The sequence below is a fragment of the Coccomyxa subellipsoidea genome, assembly GCF_000258705.1.
Source record: "Coccomyxa subellipsoidea C-169, whole genome shotgun sequence".
Classification (NCBI taxonomy): Eukaryota; Viridiplantae; Chlorophyta; class Trebouxiophyceae; family Coccomyxaceae; genus Coccomyxa; species Coccomyxa subellipsoidea.
Window position 1 is genome coordinate 1,128,766 of NW_005178030.1, and position 14,852 is coordinate 1,143,617.

The window sequence follows — 14,852 nt, forward strand, 5'->3', positions numbered from 1 at the left end:
TGAGTCGTTGAACTTTTCCCTTGTTGTAATGGGTTCAGCCGAAGATGAGTATATTGCTCTTCGCCGGGTGTTTCGATTCAGACTCACAACAGATAAAGGGAATTTTCGTAGCGCTAGCAATGAGGAGATTTATTTGACCGATGTTGCACAGGTGACACTCTGCAAATGGAAAATTCTTGGAATCACAAAATCTACAGAAGCAGATTTTAAGTGAAGATTGATCGCGCTTAAGATTGTGATCGTCTCCTTACGTACTTTAAATTGCCTGGTACAAATGCAATTGCAACTGAACCGTAGACTTCACTTCTTTCGACCTACACTTACAACGATCACTGAGTGATCTTGGTAGCGCTGTGGCATTCGCTGTCGTGCTTTTCTGCGAGATCCCAGCTTCGCTCAAAAATGATTGGCATGCCTAGTACGGATAGCATACGTGGGTTTCGTGCCTCTTTGACATTGTTTAGCCATTAGAGTGCTCATCAGCTGGGAGTCTTGATGCTTGACCTGACCACTCAAACTTCGAGGCAGGTGCAGCCGTTAGCCGTCACCATTACATCTTGCAGCAGCTCCGCGCTGTTACAAGCAGGCAATGTGCAGGATCTTGATTGGGAACTTGTCATGGCGCTGCAGGAGCTTGCAGAAGAGGGGGGGCTTCCACAGGTGCAGCTGCGCTTGGACAGGGATAACCTTGAGAGGGTCCTCATGGCACGATTAATGGAGGAACCAGCCGAGGCGCAGTGGCCGCTGCACTACCTGCTGGCCTGCTATGGCAGAGCCTCTGATGAGTTCCGGGCTTCTGCCAGCATCAAGGATGCAGCCGCTGTGCAGCGAGTGCAGGAATCGCTGCTGTACAGCAAGCAGCTCGTTGTCTCCTACTCTGGCCTGCTCCTCACCATGGACATGTTCCCACAGGTGTGCCCACTCTCTGCCTGCATCGTTCTTATTGCATTGTTCACTAGTCCAGGCAGCTTTACCATTTCATGACAGAGCAGCTGCAAGTTGCGCGTGCTAGTCGCTGCCTCGGGTGTACTTAGCTGGCCCCTTAAATGAACCTTTTTATAACGTTGCGCATTCCCCATCTACGGATTGACGTGAGGCAAGACTGACAGCCCGGCGTTGAGAAGGGCCTGTTGCAAGGGCACAATGGTATATACCAGTAGAGGTGTCAGAAGGCCTCTAATCATGCTGAACCACCTCTGACAGTGCATGTGGGGTGGGAGCAGCCAGCAGTGGCGCAGCAGAGGGGGGCGCTGCAGCTTCTGGACAGCCTGGACAGGAGGGAGGGTGCTGGGCCGCCCACAGCCACGCCCATGCCAGCGGGCTTCCTGGAAGACTTTGCCCAGCGCTTTGAGCAGGAAGGGCTGGAAACAATCATTGAGCCCATTGGTGCGTCCAAATGTCAGTGCACGTTTGGAAATGGTTGGACGGTGAGATGAAAGTACTCCTGATTGGGATTGTCCATCATTGCAATTGCCATACAAGAAAATGCGGCCCTTTGCCACAGGCCAGCAGTTTTTGCACGTCTTGGAGGGCAAAGTCAGGCATCAGGCATGCAATGGCCAGTGGTAAGGAGCAGCATGACTTTATAAATGGTTGTTGGTTCTTTGAATGTATGCTTTCTGTGCCACAGCGACGGAGGTGTCGAGGAGGCTGGTTGGGATGTCTCCTTTGGGGGACTATGGAGCGCCCCTCGCAATGCTTCAGGGCCTCACAGCGATCAGGCCCATCGCGCGCGCATACCAGAAGCTGCCACGGTGGCGGCCAGCTGTCGCAAATGGGCGCCAGCTGCAGGTAGATGGCCTGTTTCTACTTGAATGACATATCAGAATCTTTTACCGGGTTATCGAAGCATAGTGCGGCAGCCTGTCCGCCATGACAAAACCTGTTGGTCACTGAACAAAAGAAGGATTCTGCTCAAGGATTCTTGGGGTATCAGTCTATTGGGTTGCAAGCCGGTGTTGCTGCAGGAAAGATTGAGGCTTGTACTTTAGGCCATGCAACTTTTACTTCATGGCGTACTATTGAACATTGTGGCTCATTAGGATGATTCGTGTAACCCACAGAGGCGCGTGGCGTTAGTTTGGAAATTAACTACCTGCCTGGCTTGCAGACGGAGAGCTTGCTGGGGCCGCCGTTCTCTCTGGGGGTGATGCCGGACGTGCTGTCCCAGCCGCAGCCGAGCGTGCACCAGCAGTGCTACGCGGGGCTGTCCAAGCAGAACCCCATGGAGGTCAACAGGATCCACCACATGCTGCGCGCCATCATGAAGACCATCCACGACACCCTCTACGCCATCTCCATGAACTTTCTCAAGAGCCAGGTGTGGGACCTGCCCGCTGCCGCCAGGGACACTTCTCTGGAAATGGCGTATGTGGGGTCTTCATATGTCTCAGTCTTTGAGTACCACTGAAGGCATGGGCGATCTTCAGTGAGTTCCCTTGGGGTCATCGCATGGAATGTGAAATGCTGTCTCAATATGTGGAATCAATGGTGTGCGAGCATCCTCCTTATGAATGTGCCATAGGATGTTTGGACATGCAGATGGATGTGCAGACTTCAGCACTCTACTGAAGTCCTTTTCCTGGGTGGGCCTTTACGTTCCCACGAACAGGACTTCAGTAGAATGTTGAGAAGCAAGATGGTGACAGCTGTGCTCACCTTCGAATGATGTTGCGCAATACAGGATACAAGGGAGGGCATGTTGAGCTGGTTTGCGCTGGCGCTGGAGTGTAATGCGGAGCGCGCCAAGCTGCAGACAAATCCGCGCCTGGCCGCAAACCACTCCTTCTTCGTCAGCCTGGTCACGGTGCTCCTGCGCCTGTGCGACCCCTTCCTAGAGCCCCTCTCCGGCAAAGCCTGGGGCAAGATAGACGCCGGGTGAGTGATACCTGTCATACCTTCTTCACCGCCTGTTATTCGTGCAAACTTTTTGGACTTGTATGCATTAACATGCGTATGTCCAAGAGCAGCGTATACTTTCTACTAGAGAATGCTCTGTATCCAGACACACTCCACTTTGGACAATGACTGACGCCCTGAGGGCAAATAATTTGAGCATAGTGTGGCACCGTCATACCGCAGAATAAGAAGACAATCCATCTTCTCAGAAATTGCGCTGCTGCACGTCATCCTCTGGATCTCTTTGATCATACTGTGGGTTTTGAATGGCTCCTGGAGCCCTGCTGGATGCCTTCCAGAATCCTTCAAAACCCTTATCGAACCTTTCATGACCCGTCAGCCATAAAGGAGAGCTGTGTGGCTGTTGACAGGTACGTGATGCGCAGCAAGCGGATAGACTACAAGGACGACACCAAGCTGGCAGTGGATGCAGAGGAGCAGAGGGCGGTGCAGGAACGCCTCAGCTCAGGCGACGCAGCCAGCACTCCCTCCTACCACTTCATCTGCGAGTGCTTCTTCCTCACCGCCAAGGGCCTCCACCTGGGCCTCATCAAGATGATCCAAGACCTCTACAACCTGGCCCGGGTGAGGTTATATCTTGCCTCTGTCTCGCTGCTTGCTGTACAAGGTGCAGCGTCCCCTCATACTACCGGCGGCCGACACTATTGTGGGCGCCTCTTCCATATGCAGAAACAGATGGGCGGGAATATTAACGTTGTTTCTTTCATCGGTGGCTGACGGTTGTTATGAGCGTCCCATGTGTGCCCAGCCCGCAATGCTTGGTGTGATTAAGCAGACATGATCTTGTTGACCTTGGTGGTCTACCATAGACTCTTCAAGATTCTTTTTTCTTCTTATCTCTGCTAACCTGTTCCGCACTTCCAAGGATTCGATGCATGGCGCGCATGTGTGGCCGGGCGGCTGAGGTGTTGCATGTGCGCTATTCCCACAGACGCAGCAGGGGTTGGAGCGGGACCTGCGGCACATGGATTCGATGGTGCAGGGCATGCTGGAGCAGAACAACCCCATGGTGGACCACTACCAGCGCCAGATCACCATGGTCAAGGCGCGCATCGAGCAGATGGGCGACATGTACATCGGCTACACCGCCGCCATCTCCGTGAGTGCACCTTTTTCAAATTTAAATCCGAAATTGAAAATTCCGATTTTTTCAATTTCAAGTATCCAAATTATTCCGAATTTTTTAATTTCGAATGTCTTCCATGCCTTTCTGATATTGTGAGGAATGCTGCCGCCAGTTCCATCCCTTCCAAAAGGCACCTCTGGATGCACTCCGCCAATCCAGCCTCTTGTGTAAATTCCTTGTACAGTGGTGGGTGCTAAACAAGCATAATTTTGCGAGGTCTGAATACTGTAGTATTTGGGGATTTGTGCAGAGCTGCAATGCTCTAATATGTAATTCTTTGCGCAGAGTGACGACTTGCTGAAGAACTCGGTGCTGTTCTATCGGCTGGTGGCTGCCTGGATGCTGCGCATGGCGTCCCCCGCCACCGCCACCACTGGCCAGCCCGAACTGCCGCTGCCCTCCCCAGCACCCCTGGAGTTCCGCATGCTCCCGGTATGCTAACTGCCTCCATCTGGAAGTTTCTGGGTCTGAATGCATGAGCGGCCCTTTTGGGAAGGCAATTACGACGGCTTCTTGTGTTTCTTCTGGCATTGTGCTCTAGGATGGCTCCAGGAGGTCTTGGTATCACACGTGGGTGTAAGCCAGTGGATTTTGGGAATGTCCCGAAAGCGCACTTTATGAATGCTGGCAGTATAACGTAAATACAGCCCGCAAAGGGTCTTGCGCTGCTTGAGTAAGACATTACATGGATGAGTGATGGGTGGGACATGGACTGTTTGCAGGAGTACTTTGTGGAGGACATGGTTGAGCTGCTGCTGTATGTGAGCCGCTTCAAGCCCATGGTGCTGGAGGGGCTGCCCATGGAGGAGCTGCTTCTCTTCTTTGTCACCTTCATGGGCTCCCCAGACTTTATCCACAACCCCTACCTGCGCTCCCGCATGGTCGAGGTCATCCCTGCCGCCTGAGATACTCACAAGCTACCTCCTGAATCCCATCCCACGCAGCCCATCTTTGTCTAGGTTTAGGCAGGGCATGCGTGGTGTGGTGCTTCGACTGACATTGCTTGCTGTAAGCGGGTTACTTATGGGTGAATCGTGCAATGTGGACTTTTGCTCGGCTGCCTGCCCTCAGCCAGACCACAAAGTGGTCTGCAAAATCAAGACGAGCACAGATGGCTCTTGTCGGTGGTGCACGGGTATTGATTGGCCAAACACTTGGACTTCGGTCCTTGTTGTTTGGCCTATCATGAGTGTGTGCACCTCTGGTAAGAGAGGCACCAGGCCCTGGTCAATGTGCAGTAGGTCAAGGTCCTGTCCCAAGGTGGACGCGATCTCCCGTGAGCCCCCTCACCTTGCGTTTCATTTAGTGCAGATTTTTGAGCGGCCGCGGGTGCGTGCGTGCAGGTGCTGACGACGTGGATGCCGCAAGAGGAGGATGGCGGCGCGTCGTGGAAGAGCCGGCGCAGCACGCAGGTGGCCGCCTCCGTGCTCCTGCTCATCGACAGCCACCCGCTCGTCCTCAGCAACATGGTGAGGCCTGGCAGCTTCCCGGACTTGAATCCTTGCGTAGCGCCTTAAAACTGATTTGACTAGCACTGTAAGATTGTGGACAAGGTGCATGCTTCACGCGGTGTTTAAGAGCATGTGCTGTTGGAGACTGCAGTGACAGATTGCGCTGATGACTCTCATTTTTATTGCATGCCTAGTAGCAGCTTCAGCTGGTATGACAGCCAGACATGCTGTCATTTGGCGCCGTGCCTCTTAAATATACTGTTTTAGCCTGGGCAGCACACATCATGCCGCACTTGGGATGTTGTCTAGGAAGTTCTGTGGGTTATGTCATGGAGGGTGAAGGCGTGTGTAGGCACTGATTGCGCGCTGAGGTGTTGCTCTGATGTCTGCAGGTCAGGAGTGTGCTGCGGCTGTATGTGGACATCGAGCACACCTCGCGCAACAACGCCTTCTACGAAAAGTACAACCTGCGATACAGCATGGGAGAGCTCCTTTGTAAGTACTACAGCCAGCGAACACACCCCTGCACCTGTCATGCCAGCAGTTTGTCAGCGGCAATCCAGATTTTCGGAGAGATCCTCATTTACCGCTACTTACCATGGATGACTAATCATCTTGTGGCAGCAGTGCTTGTTTGGGGTGACTAAGGAAATGTGTGTGTCTGTGGCAATACTTCTGTGGATAAACATCCCAAGAACAGTGCAAGCGATCTTTTGGGCGGGGTGACTGAGATCATGTGTGGCTGTGACAGTACATCCGTGGAATTTCCCGAAAACAGTGCATGAGATCTTTTGGGCGGGGTGACTGAGATCATGTGTGGCTGCGGCAGTGCATATGTGGCACAATGCAGGAATTGTCTATCGCGGGGTGACTGACATCGTGTGTGTGCTGCGGCAGTGCACCTGTGGAACATCCCTGCGCATAGGGAGGCGTGGAGGAGGGTGGCCCAGCAGGAGGGCGGCTACGGGCAGCTCTACCAGCACTTTGCACATTTCCTGGAGACCGACGCCATCTACCTCCTCAACGACGCCATGGAAATCCTGCCCAAAGGTGAATCCTGCGCATCCTTCCAGCAAATGCATTGCTTTGGCCGCCTGCAGCTTCTCACATGCGCGCGCTGCTCCCCCCTTATTTCTGGGCATGCATTGGAACAGAGGCATGCTGTCGCCCTATATTTAGTAAGGTATCTAAAGGGATGTCCGGCATCTGAGTGTCCCATGTAGCTGGTGTTTGTGCATATTTGGACCAAGCTGCGGTGGCTCATGGATCGTTGCATGAGCATCGCATGCCCAGCACAACCTCTGTGGAATCCACCCCTTGACCGGGCAGCGTCTGACACGCTGTGTCAGAGAGTAAAAAAGTGCATTCAGTGCGTGCTGAGCTTGTGTGTGTGGCATGCAGTGAAGGAGACGGAGATAATGATGGAGGATGAGGAGAGGTGGAAGGCGCTGCCCGAGGAGGAGCGCCAGGAGCAGGAACAGACCCTCAACCAGAACAGTGCGCTCACTCTCCTCCTGGCACTCATGAAGCGAGCGCCAGGAGCTGAGATCAAAGAGTCTTTGCAGATGACTGTCTGCATCCATCAGATATGCGCTTTGCCAAGAACCAGTGCTTGCCTTACTTTAAGCATGCGTTGCCTGTTGCACAGTTGTGGCATGCCAGTGCGCCGCTCAAGCATGCAGCACCTAACAGACAGCCGCTAAATCAGAGGAATATCTCAGAATAGCAGTAAGCAAGAAGCTGGCTATGAAAATTACGTATGTGGTGCAGCAAACCAGCTGCGCAGCGATCTGCTGATGGCGGGGCGCAACTTGAGCATCATCCGCAGCTCCACGACCGAGGTCACCGCGCCCTGGTTGCTGCGCGAGATGGCTCCCCGCATTGCCTCCACCCTCAACTACTTCTTACTTCACTTGGCAGGTTGGCCATTGCGTTGTCTTCTTTGCCCCTTGACTGGATGCACCATGTCTGTGTACTTGCTGTCATGTGTAGTTCACCCCAAGGAGCACAATGCTGCCTGTGATCACTGAAGTCAGCAGTAGGGGCATCGAGATTCATCAGTGCTGCAATGCCTTCCCCTTGGTTCAAACCCCCAGGTGCCAATCAGGAAGCTGGGGCTCTCAGCAGCCTGGATGTCAGCAAATGATCAATGCAATCCAAATTGATGCTGTGCTAGGTGCCCACTTTGGTGATTATAGTTACGAGTGATGACTTATCTCTGAACATTTCTATTCAATGCTCTTGGGGCGTACTAAAGCGTGCGCACACCTTTTGTGGCAGGGTCGGGGCGGCGGAAGCTGAAAATCAAGGACCCGCAGCGCTACAGCTGGCAGCCCAAAGAGGTGCTCGCGCAGATCGCGGCCATCTACGTGCACCTCTCGCGCGCCGATGACAACGCTGTCTTCGCGCGCGAGATCGCCAACGACGAGCGCTCCTACAACTCCAGCATGTTCGCCGAGGCCTCACAGGTGTATTGCTTTCTGCACTCGCTATTTTGCTCGCCCCTTCCTGCCCTGCTGCGAAGACATGAGTGTGCATGCTTTGTGCTATCCTCAGCAGCGCCTGGGTTGCAGCACAGGAGAGACTATTCTTTAATTGGAAGTACTGTGGACATGCCGCTTCAAAGAGATCCCAAAGATTGCACTAGACACCGCTTCAGCAAGCATGCCGCTCAAGCTGCACGCCTTACATGGCCAATGGTGCACAGCGCCAGGAGAATCTTGAAGCAGGAGTTGTTGTGACGCTGGCCAGAAGTAGCTCGACAGTGACATGTGCGGGCATGTGCGCGCAGGTGCTGCGGCAGTTCATGCTGCTGTCGGAGGGGGAAATACGCGAGCTGGAGTCCCTGGCGGCACGCGTGGTTTCGGCTGAGGCCGAGAAGGTGGCCGAGGAGGAACTGTTGCAGGTGAGCAATGAGCGAAAATGCTGGTTTGCATCATCCCCGTTCACCTCAACATACAGTTGTGCTTGTTCACTGTCATTGTAACTTGCTACTTTTGAGTTGACAACAGAAATGAGACCTTCTCAGTTGCTGAAGGAGATAACAACTTCTGTGGCCTTTACAAAGAGGTTGTTTGTCCCAAGAGCACTGTTTGGAGAGGGCTTGATAAATGACAGGCAATAGAGCGAGCACTGTGACTGGTCCTTTCGTTACTAGTGGTTTGGAAGCACATGCGCCTTCATCATCATTCAAAATCATATAGTTTGAAATACATGCCCACATTACTGCAGGATCCGCCGGAGGAGTTTGTGGATGCACTGATGGACACGCTGATGGAAGATCCGGTCACCCTGCCCACCAGCAAACAGGTCATCGACCGCTCCACCATCTCCAGGTGCGCGGTCCCTCTGCCACTATGACTTGCTGCAAATACGCATGTAAGTTTGTTTGTGCATTTTGAGGGGCTATCAGAGATTTGAAGGGTGGAAAAGGACAGCATGCTGCACCCTCTGTCAGCCTCTTTCAGCACATTTCCGCCAGGACGCTCAGCCCCGAGCAGTGGAGGGTTATGTGTCATGGCGGTAGCTGCTGAAGCATGCTGAATGAGGATGCTTATGGTCCACTGAAGGATGCCTTCTTGAAGCAAACTCTCTGAAATACCAATTGGATAGCGTGAGCAGGGAATGGAAAGTACAGATCTTGTGGCATGCTGCAGCAAAGCAAAGCAAGAGCCACATCCTCTTATGCCAAAGGGCAATTCGTGTAATTGTCGGGTTGTTCCTTTTCACATTTTCTTAGGGCTTGAGCGCGTATTGTGGCAACAGGCACCTGCTGTCGGACTCGCATGACCCCTTCAACAGGATGCCCCTGAAAGAGGAGGACCTCATACCCAACACAGAGCTCAAAGCGAGGATCCAGGCGTGGAAGGCCGAGATGCACGAGCAGGCTCGCAGAAAAATGCAATCCTGACCCAATCGCCGCTCAGACTGCAGCACAGTTAAGCGTGCTGTACTTGTGGTGTCTCAAAATACTAGAAGAAGCTGCTCAAGCTGCCCTGAGGTTTTTTGTTTTCAATGCACACACTTGCAGCCTGAAGGAACGCAGTATATTACCCACCTATAACAAAATGTAAGTGTCTTGATAAATAAACTTAATTCTACGTGGCATCTTCAGACACCTCGAGCTCGTGCGCAGCATGAAGGGTTGAAAGAGCAAAAGCCATTGTAACAAAGTGTTGCGCTGTCACAAATGGCTTCCCAGAGGCCCATACCTGGCATGAGATGAGGCATAGTTTATGAATTCAAAGCCTCATGAATTTTTGAAAGTTGTTCAGTGCAGGTGTCTTCCTTTTCCACTTCCAATTCGATAGCCGTGTCCCACATAAATTTTTCTCTAGAGATCTGCACTTTTTCAACTGATTGTCACACTTCACACCCCTATGGAATTCTAGTACATCAGTAAATACGCAATGCTCACAGCTATAGATCAATCGGTGTGCACCCCCGGGTAGGGTCGAGTCCTGTGCCTGACCCTGCGCACGTTCCAGGGGTCTCTAAGCAACCGAGCAAACGCATCTAGCATCTGCATCGCGTAGCACTCCTGCCCCTGCCTGGATAAATACTTCCGCGCAAACGCATTCGCCTCCCTCACAATCGCCGCCACCCTCTGGGGATTCTCCTCTGCCCAGGCCACCTTCTCGGCTAGATCCACCTGCCCCAACCCTCCCTCCGGCAACCCGGCCGCCGAAAACCTCACGGGGATATAATGCACGTAGGGCTTCAGCAGTGGGTAGTACCACTCGATCTCGTCTGACTGCACAAACATCACCGCCGACGGCGACGCCAGCAACCGCCGCAGCCGCAGCGCCGCGCAGTTGCCCTCAACGTTTACTAAGTACTTGAAGCGCTGCACCTGCTCCGGCAGCTCCATGAACTGCACCGGGCGAAAGACCTCCCGCTCTTCCGGCGACAGCAGCCTGTCCGGGTCCTCCGTCAGCCCGCTGTGCACCTGCGCACATTCGAGCACCTTGGCTTCAATTCTTCTTTTTGTTTTTTTTCTCTTTTTCTGTTTTCTGAAAGAGAAGACAAGCAGTAATTCATGTGGAAGGTGCTGCATTCTCTGGCAGTGGCTGCGCAGCACGGGCACAGCAGCAGCTGTGCAGCTGGCGGCAGGTACAGCCAAGGCCAAGAAGCAAGAGCCATCTTCATGCCTACAGTCTGACCAAAAATCTGGACGGTCGCTACGAAATGACCGCGTGCTGCCTGTGGCACGTCAGCAGTCCTTCATGTAAGATTGGCAACTGTGACGTGCCTGGTCCGGGTGGCGCATGCCGGCGAGCAGCACGGCGCGGCGCTTGCCCTTGTGCCAGCCGGTGGGCGATCCAAGAAAAACGGCGCGCGGCTCACGCGCGTCCCCCGGGCCGGCCTGGCAGCCGCCGGCGGGGCACTGCAGATCCGCCGGTGCCAGCGTGTCCGGCAGCATCAGCGTGCGCTGCTGCTGCGGCACCGTGCAGTAGCCGAACCAGGGTGCCGCGTCCACACCAGGAAACTCTGTGCATGCACATTGACAAGTATTTGAATTTGAGAGTTGCCTGTGAGCCTGCGGTTACAATCATGCTTGGTTCTAGCGTGAGTGCCTCAGCAGAAGATTGGTGATGTCCGTCGAAATTAGAGCGTGGGGGCGTGGTCCAGACTAGAATCCAAGGCAAGTCCATCTAGTTCTTGCAAGGCTCTGGGCAATGGACAAGCACACATGGAGCCTGCCACAGGAGCTCCAAGATGAATGGCCCACCCAGAGGTCAGGCTGGCCTGAGGGTCCAGTGGATTACACGATCCCTATGGCGGGCTGCTCTGCACAGGGGACTCTAAAAGAGATAAGGACAAGTCCCCTTCTCTGCAGGGGAAAAGGGGCAGCGGCGCACCGGTGGGCTCATCAAAGGGCGAATAGAGCAGCGCCAAATCCGGCAGCCGGGCGCGGCGTGTTAACTGCTCCAGAACCGGCATACCAAAGTACTCCAGGTTCTTCAGCCGCTTGTTGCCCGGCTTGGGCAGGCTGGCGTCCACTCTCAGCTCCCCATCAATGATATACAGCAGAGGCATGCCCCCACTGAACTCCCGCTGCATGCGCGTGCCATTGTAGACCGAGGGGAGAGTGAGCAGCTGCGCAACGGTGAAGCCGTCCCTGAACTGCGAGAGGTAGCCGTCGATCAAGGGCTCGTAGACGGCCCGGTGTGCGGCGCAATGCCTCCTCAGGTACTCTGCAGAGCTGGGCAGATCCACTGCCTGGCCTCTATGAGCGAGGAGCAGCAGGGGCAGAAGCAGGGCGATCCAGTGCATCACAGCAGCATTACGCCGATCACAAGCTCTTAGGAGGTTGAAGATGAAATCTGATCCTTCACAAGCGTGGATCCTCGCTGTGTTGCAGCTTGGAACTCAGTTGTGAAGTCTCCCAATCATGTGGAGTACATCACAATCTACCAAGAGATTTGATATGTGCAATATTTTGAGTCTTGAAGCCGATCTGATCGAACATCCCTGAATAAAACTAGGTGCTTCGACATCTTGGAAACTTGGATTCAGGGAATGACCCTCTGCGACGTCTCATATTATTTGGCTACCAAAATAGATGTTGCTTTCAAGAGTAAAGTTCATTCCTCACGCAAGATCCCAAGATTTTTCATTCTTCTTGCGATCTGTGAAACTCAAAAGCAGTTGCCGCCAGATCACGGCAGCGCTCGGAAGCTGGTACCGAGCCAACTTTGGCCACAGGTCTCATGCAGCAAATCTTCCCCGTGATTCTGGGCCTCAAGCCAGCATGCTGTCCTCTTGTTAATATGACCATCAAGCATTCTTTATTTGCCATCAGCTGCGGCCGTGCCTGTGCTTCTAGCACATCTGCAGCCGCTGCCTGTGCCGCGGTATACCGCGGTGTACGTACGTATTTGAGGACTACGTAGTCCTCAAATATACGGTACTTACTAAGTATTGATTCATTAAGTGTTGTGCCAGCCACCACAATTTGAATACTTGCTGCGCATGTGCGACCTCTGTGGAAGAACTCCAACATGATTTCATGACGTGCTCTTCCAGCCAAGCAGGAGGAAGGTGCTAGGCTGCTGGCATTGTCGGCCTCAAGTGCCACGTTGGCGGATGCTGACTGCGCACCTCCTCTGAATAGGACGGCCCCTGGAACCCCACCTTTTAATGCCTGCCTGAACAACGCCCCTACAATCATTGGCAAGCACAGATCTCAGGCATGCAATGAGATCCCATACCCACACGCAGTCTCTGCACAAGAGCCTAGGCACCAGACAGAGCTACAGTGGCAGCCCCATCGGCCAGCGGTGGCCGAGCAGCAGGCCCAGACCAGCGCCCACAGTCCCTGCCTCGCCCGAGGCCCGATCTCGGGAGGCCGTCAGCTGCGCAGCATTAGGATCTGATGGGGATGCGTCGTCAGAGGCTCAGAGCAGGCAGGGCGAGCCCAGCAACAGCGGCAGCAGCTACCCATTTCAGGGCAGGCGAGAGCCGGAAGCAGAGCCCCAGGGCGAGCCAGTCCTGGTCAGAGTGCGGCTGAGCGTGCACTACAGGGTGCACAGCCGACAGATGCTGTGCATCGGCGGATCGCGGATCCCTTTTGGGTGGTCCTTCCTGTCCATAGCCAAAGTTCCAATGGTGTGGACAGAGGGTGATCTTTGGACGACAGAGGTGGGGCTTCCACGCACTTGTGCCTTAATATAATGCATGCAAATAGACCCCCCTTCCTTCAAGACACTTACAATGTTCTGCTTTCCAGGTCGAGCTGCCAGCAAACAGCAAAATGGAGTACAAGTACGTTATTTTGGAAGAACAGGTAAGCTGCTAATGTTTGCTTGCAAGCCTCGTGTACTTCATCAGGAATTTGTTCTGGGTAGAATGAAAGCTTTGCATCGAAGGCTGTACCCCCCTCTGCCCTCAGCACATTATGTAGGGCAGATTAGGGTGGGGTTGCTATGCATTTGTGTTTCTGTTCGATGGAATAAAATGCAATGGACCTACAATCTCCTGTGCCAGCTCTAAGATTTGAGAGCTACAGCTGTCTCCCACTCATTGTGTCTGCCCTGGTAGTGTGACCCTGGCAGCATCAGGCGTGCAAATGTTTATGCCCTTGCATTTGCCCTTTGCAGGACTGGACGAAGCAGGAGAGCGAGGATGCAGAGGGGGTTGTCACGTTCTCATACAGGACACAGCCAGACAACCCCCCAGACGTGCAGACCATCCAGAAGCAGATGGCCATTGTTGCCTGGCAGCCGGGCCCCAACAGGGTCGTGCAGGTCCCCTCTCAGGTCTGTCCATGCACCATTTCATAGCCCAGTCACCTCTTCTGCCGCGTTCTGCGGTGGATCTGCCTTATACACGTCAAGAATCGCCTTGGCCCATTCCTTGTGCATGTTGAAAGATCATCCCTTGCGTCTGCTTCCTTCTTTTGTGATGGTGACAGCAGAACGCATGGCTCTGATTGAGATTGCACTGGGTGCAGACTATCACTCATTCGTACTGGCTCAAGAGGGAGATATGTATTTGCTGTAAGCGTGCAGCTTAACTTGTTGATCAGGTCATCTGACAGGGGAATACGTGCCGCAGGAAGAGTTGAGGTCATTGAAGGAGGGTGAGGTGCGCGAGAGGACGCCGGCGCGGCCGCCGCAGCGCAGCTTTGGGCCGCGCAGGTTTGGGCAGGCGCTGTTTGGGCAGCGGGCAGGCGGCAGGGACGGCCCACTGCTGCCCTCCATCCCCCCGCGCTCCTATGGGAAGTTTCCACCCATGCCCTCTGGGCCCCCCGGATCCCCTGGAGGCGCCGGGTCCGTCTTGCAGCAGGTGCTGACCTACCTCCTTCCACCTGCTTGCTGCCACTTTCCTATTCTGCGCAAAAGGTGATTAACACGACAGAAGCCGATTGCCTTTCGCTTGCTCTTAAAATGAGCGATTATTGCAGCCTCTTCAACACAGTTGCAGCCTTCGTGGTCCCATGGAGCACTGTGGAGGCTGGTGCGGAAGCTTCTGCCTGACAAGCTTGATGTCTTGGAAGACCACTTGGATCATAGCTAGGTATGGTAAGTATGCAGTGGGCACTTACCCAAATCTCTGTGGTCGCATCAGGGTGCGAACAGGAGGGAGGGGCCGTTCCCTCCGGACGATGAGCTGGCGGGCACATGGGAGGCCCTGTCGCTAGATGAGGGCGGGCAGGCCATACTGGAGCGGCGCGACGTGTGGGGCTTCCCAGACGCGCCTGATCTGGACCCCCCTCGAAACCGGGGGATCCGCTTCGGCTAGAGATCTGGACCCCCCTTGGAACTGGGGGATCCCACTTTGGCTGGGAGTACCTCGCTTGTGATGCTGCAATTAGTCAGGAAAGGGCGGCCGGAATCGGTTTCTCTGCAGAG

General features: G+C 54.1%; 3 protein-coding genes across 3 annotated transcripts; 2 read left to right on the forward strand and 1 right to left on the reverse strand.

Annotated features, from left to right (window-relative positions):
• Window positions 1-618: 618 nt before the first annotated feature.
• COCSUDRAFT_57105 (hypothetical protein) lies at window positions 619-9,406 on the forward strand (the record flags this gene model as incomplete). The annotated part of the gene is made up of 18 exons (XM_005645680.1): window positions 619-912; window positions 1,224-1,386; window positions 1,631-1,791; window positions 2,111-2,320; window positions 2,684-2,877; window positions 3,270-3,483; window positions 3,851-4,018; window positions 4,331-4,477; window positions 4,768-4,932; window positions 5,389-5,514; window positions 5,889-5,991; window positions 6,394-6,546; window positions 6,898-6,993; window positions 7,267-7,416; window positions 7,777-7,964; window positions 8,288-8,401; window positions 8,728-8,831; window positions 9,262-9,406. The coding sequence occupies 18 exons, from the start codon at window positions 619-621 to the stop codon at window positions 9,404-9,406; spliced, it is 2,895 nt and encodes a 964-aa protein (XP_005645737.1).
• A 516-nt stretch (window positions 9,407-9,922) lies between these two features.
• On the reverse strand, window positions 9,923-11,772 carry COCSUDRAFT_43516 (hypothetical protein; the record flags this gene model as incomplete). Its single annotated transcript, XM_005645681.1, has 3 exons — window positions 9,923-10,444; window positions 10,781-10,986; window positions 11,358-11,772. The coding sequence occupies 3 exons, from the start codon at window positions 11,770-11,772 to the stop codon at window positions 9,923-9,925; spliced, it is 1,143 nt and encodes a 380-aa protein (XP_005645738.1).
• Window positions 11,773-12,696: 924 nt separating this feature from the next.
• On the forward strand, window positions 12,697-14,742 carry COCSUDRAFT_57107 (hypothetical protein; the record flags this gene model as incomplete). The annotated part of the gene is made up of 5 exons (XM_005645682.1): window positions 12,697-13,140; window positions 13,229-13,285; window positions 13,599-13,757; window positions 14,056-14,286; window positions 14,569-14,742. The coding sequence occupies 5 exons, from the start codon at window positions 12,697-12,699 to the stop codon at window positions 14,740-14,742; spliced, it is 1,065 nt and encodes a 354-aa protein (XP_005645739.1).
• Window positions 14,743-14,852: the final 110 nt, after the last annotated feature.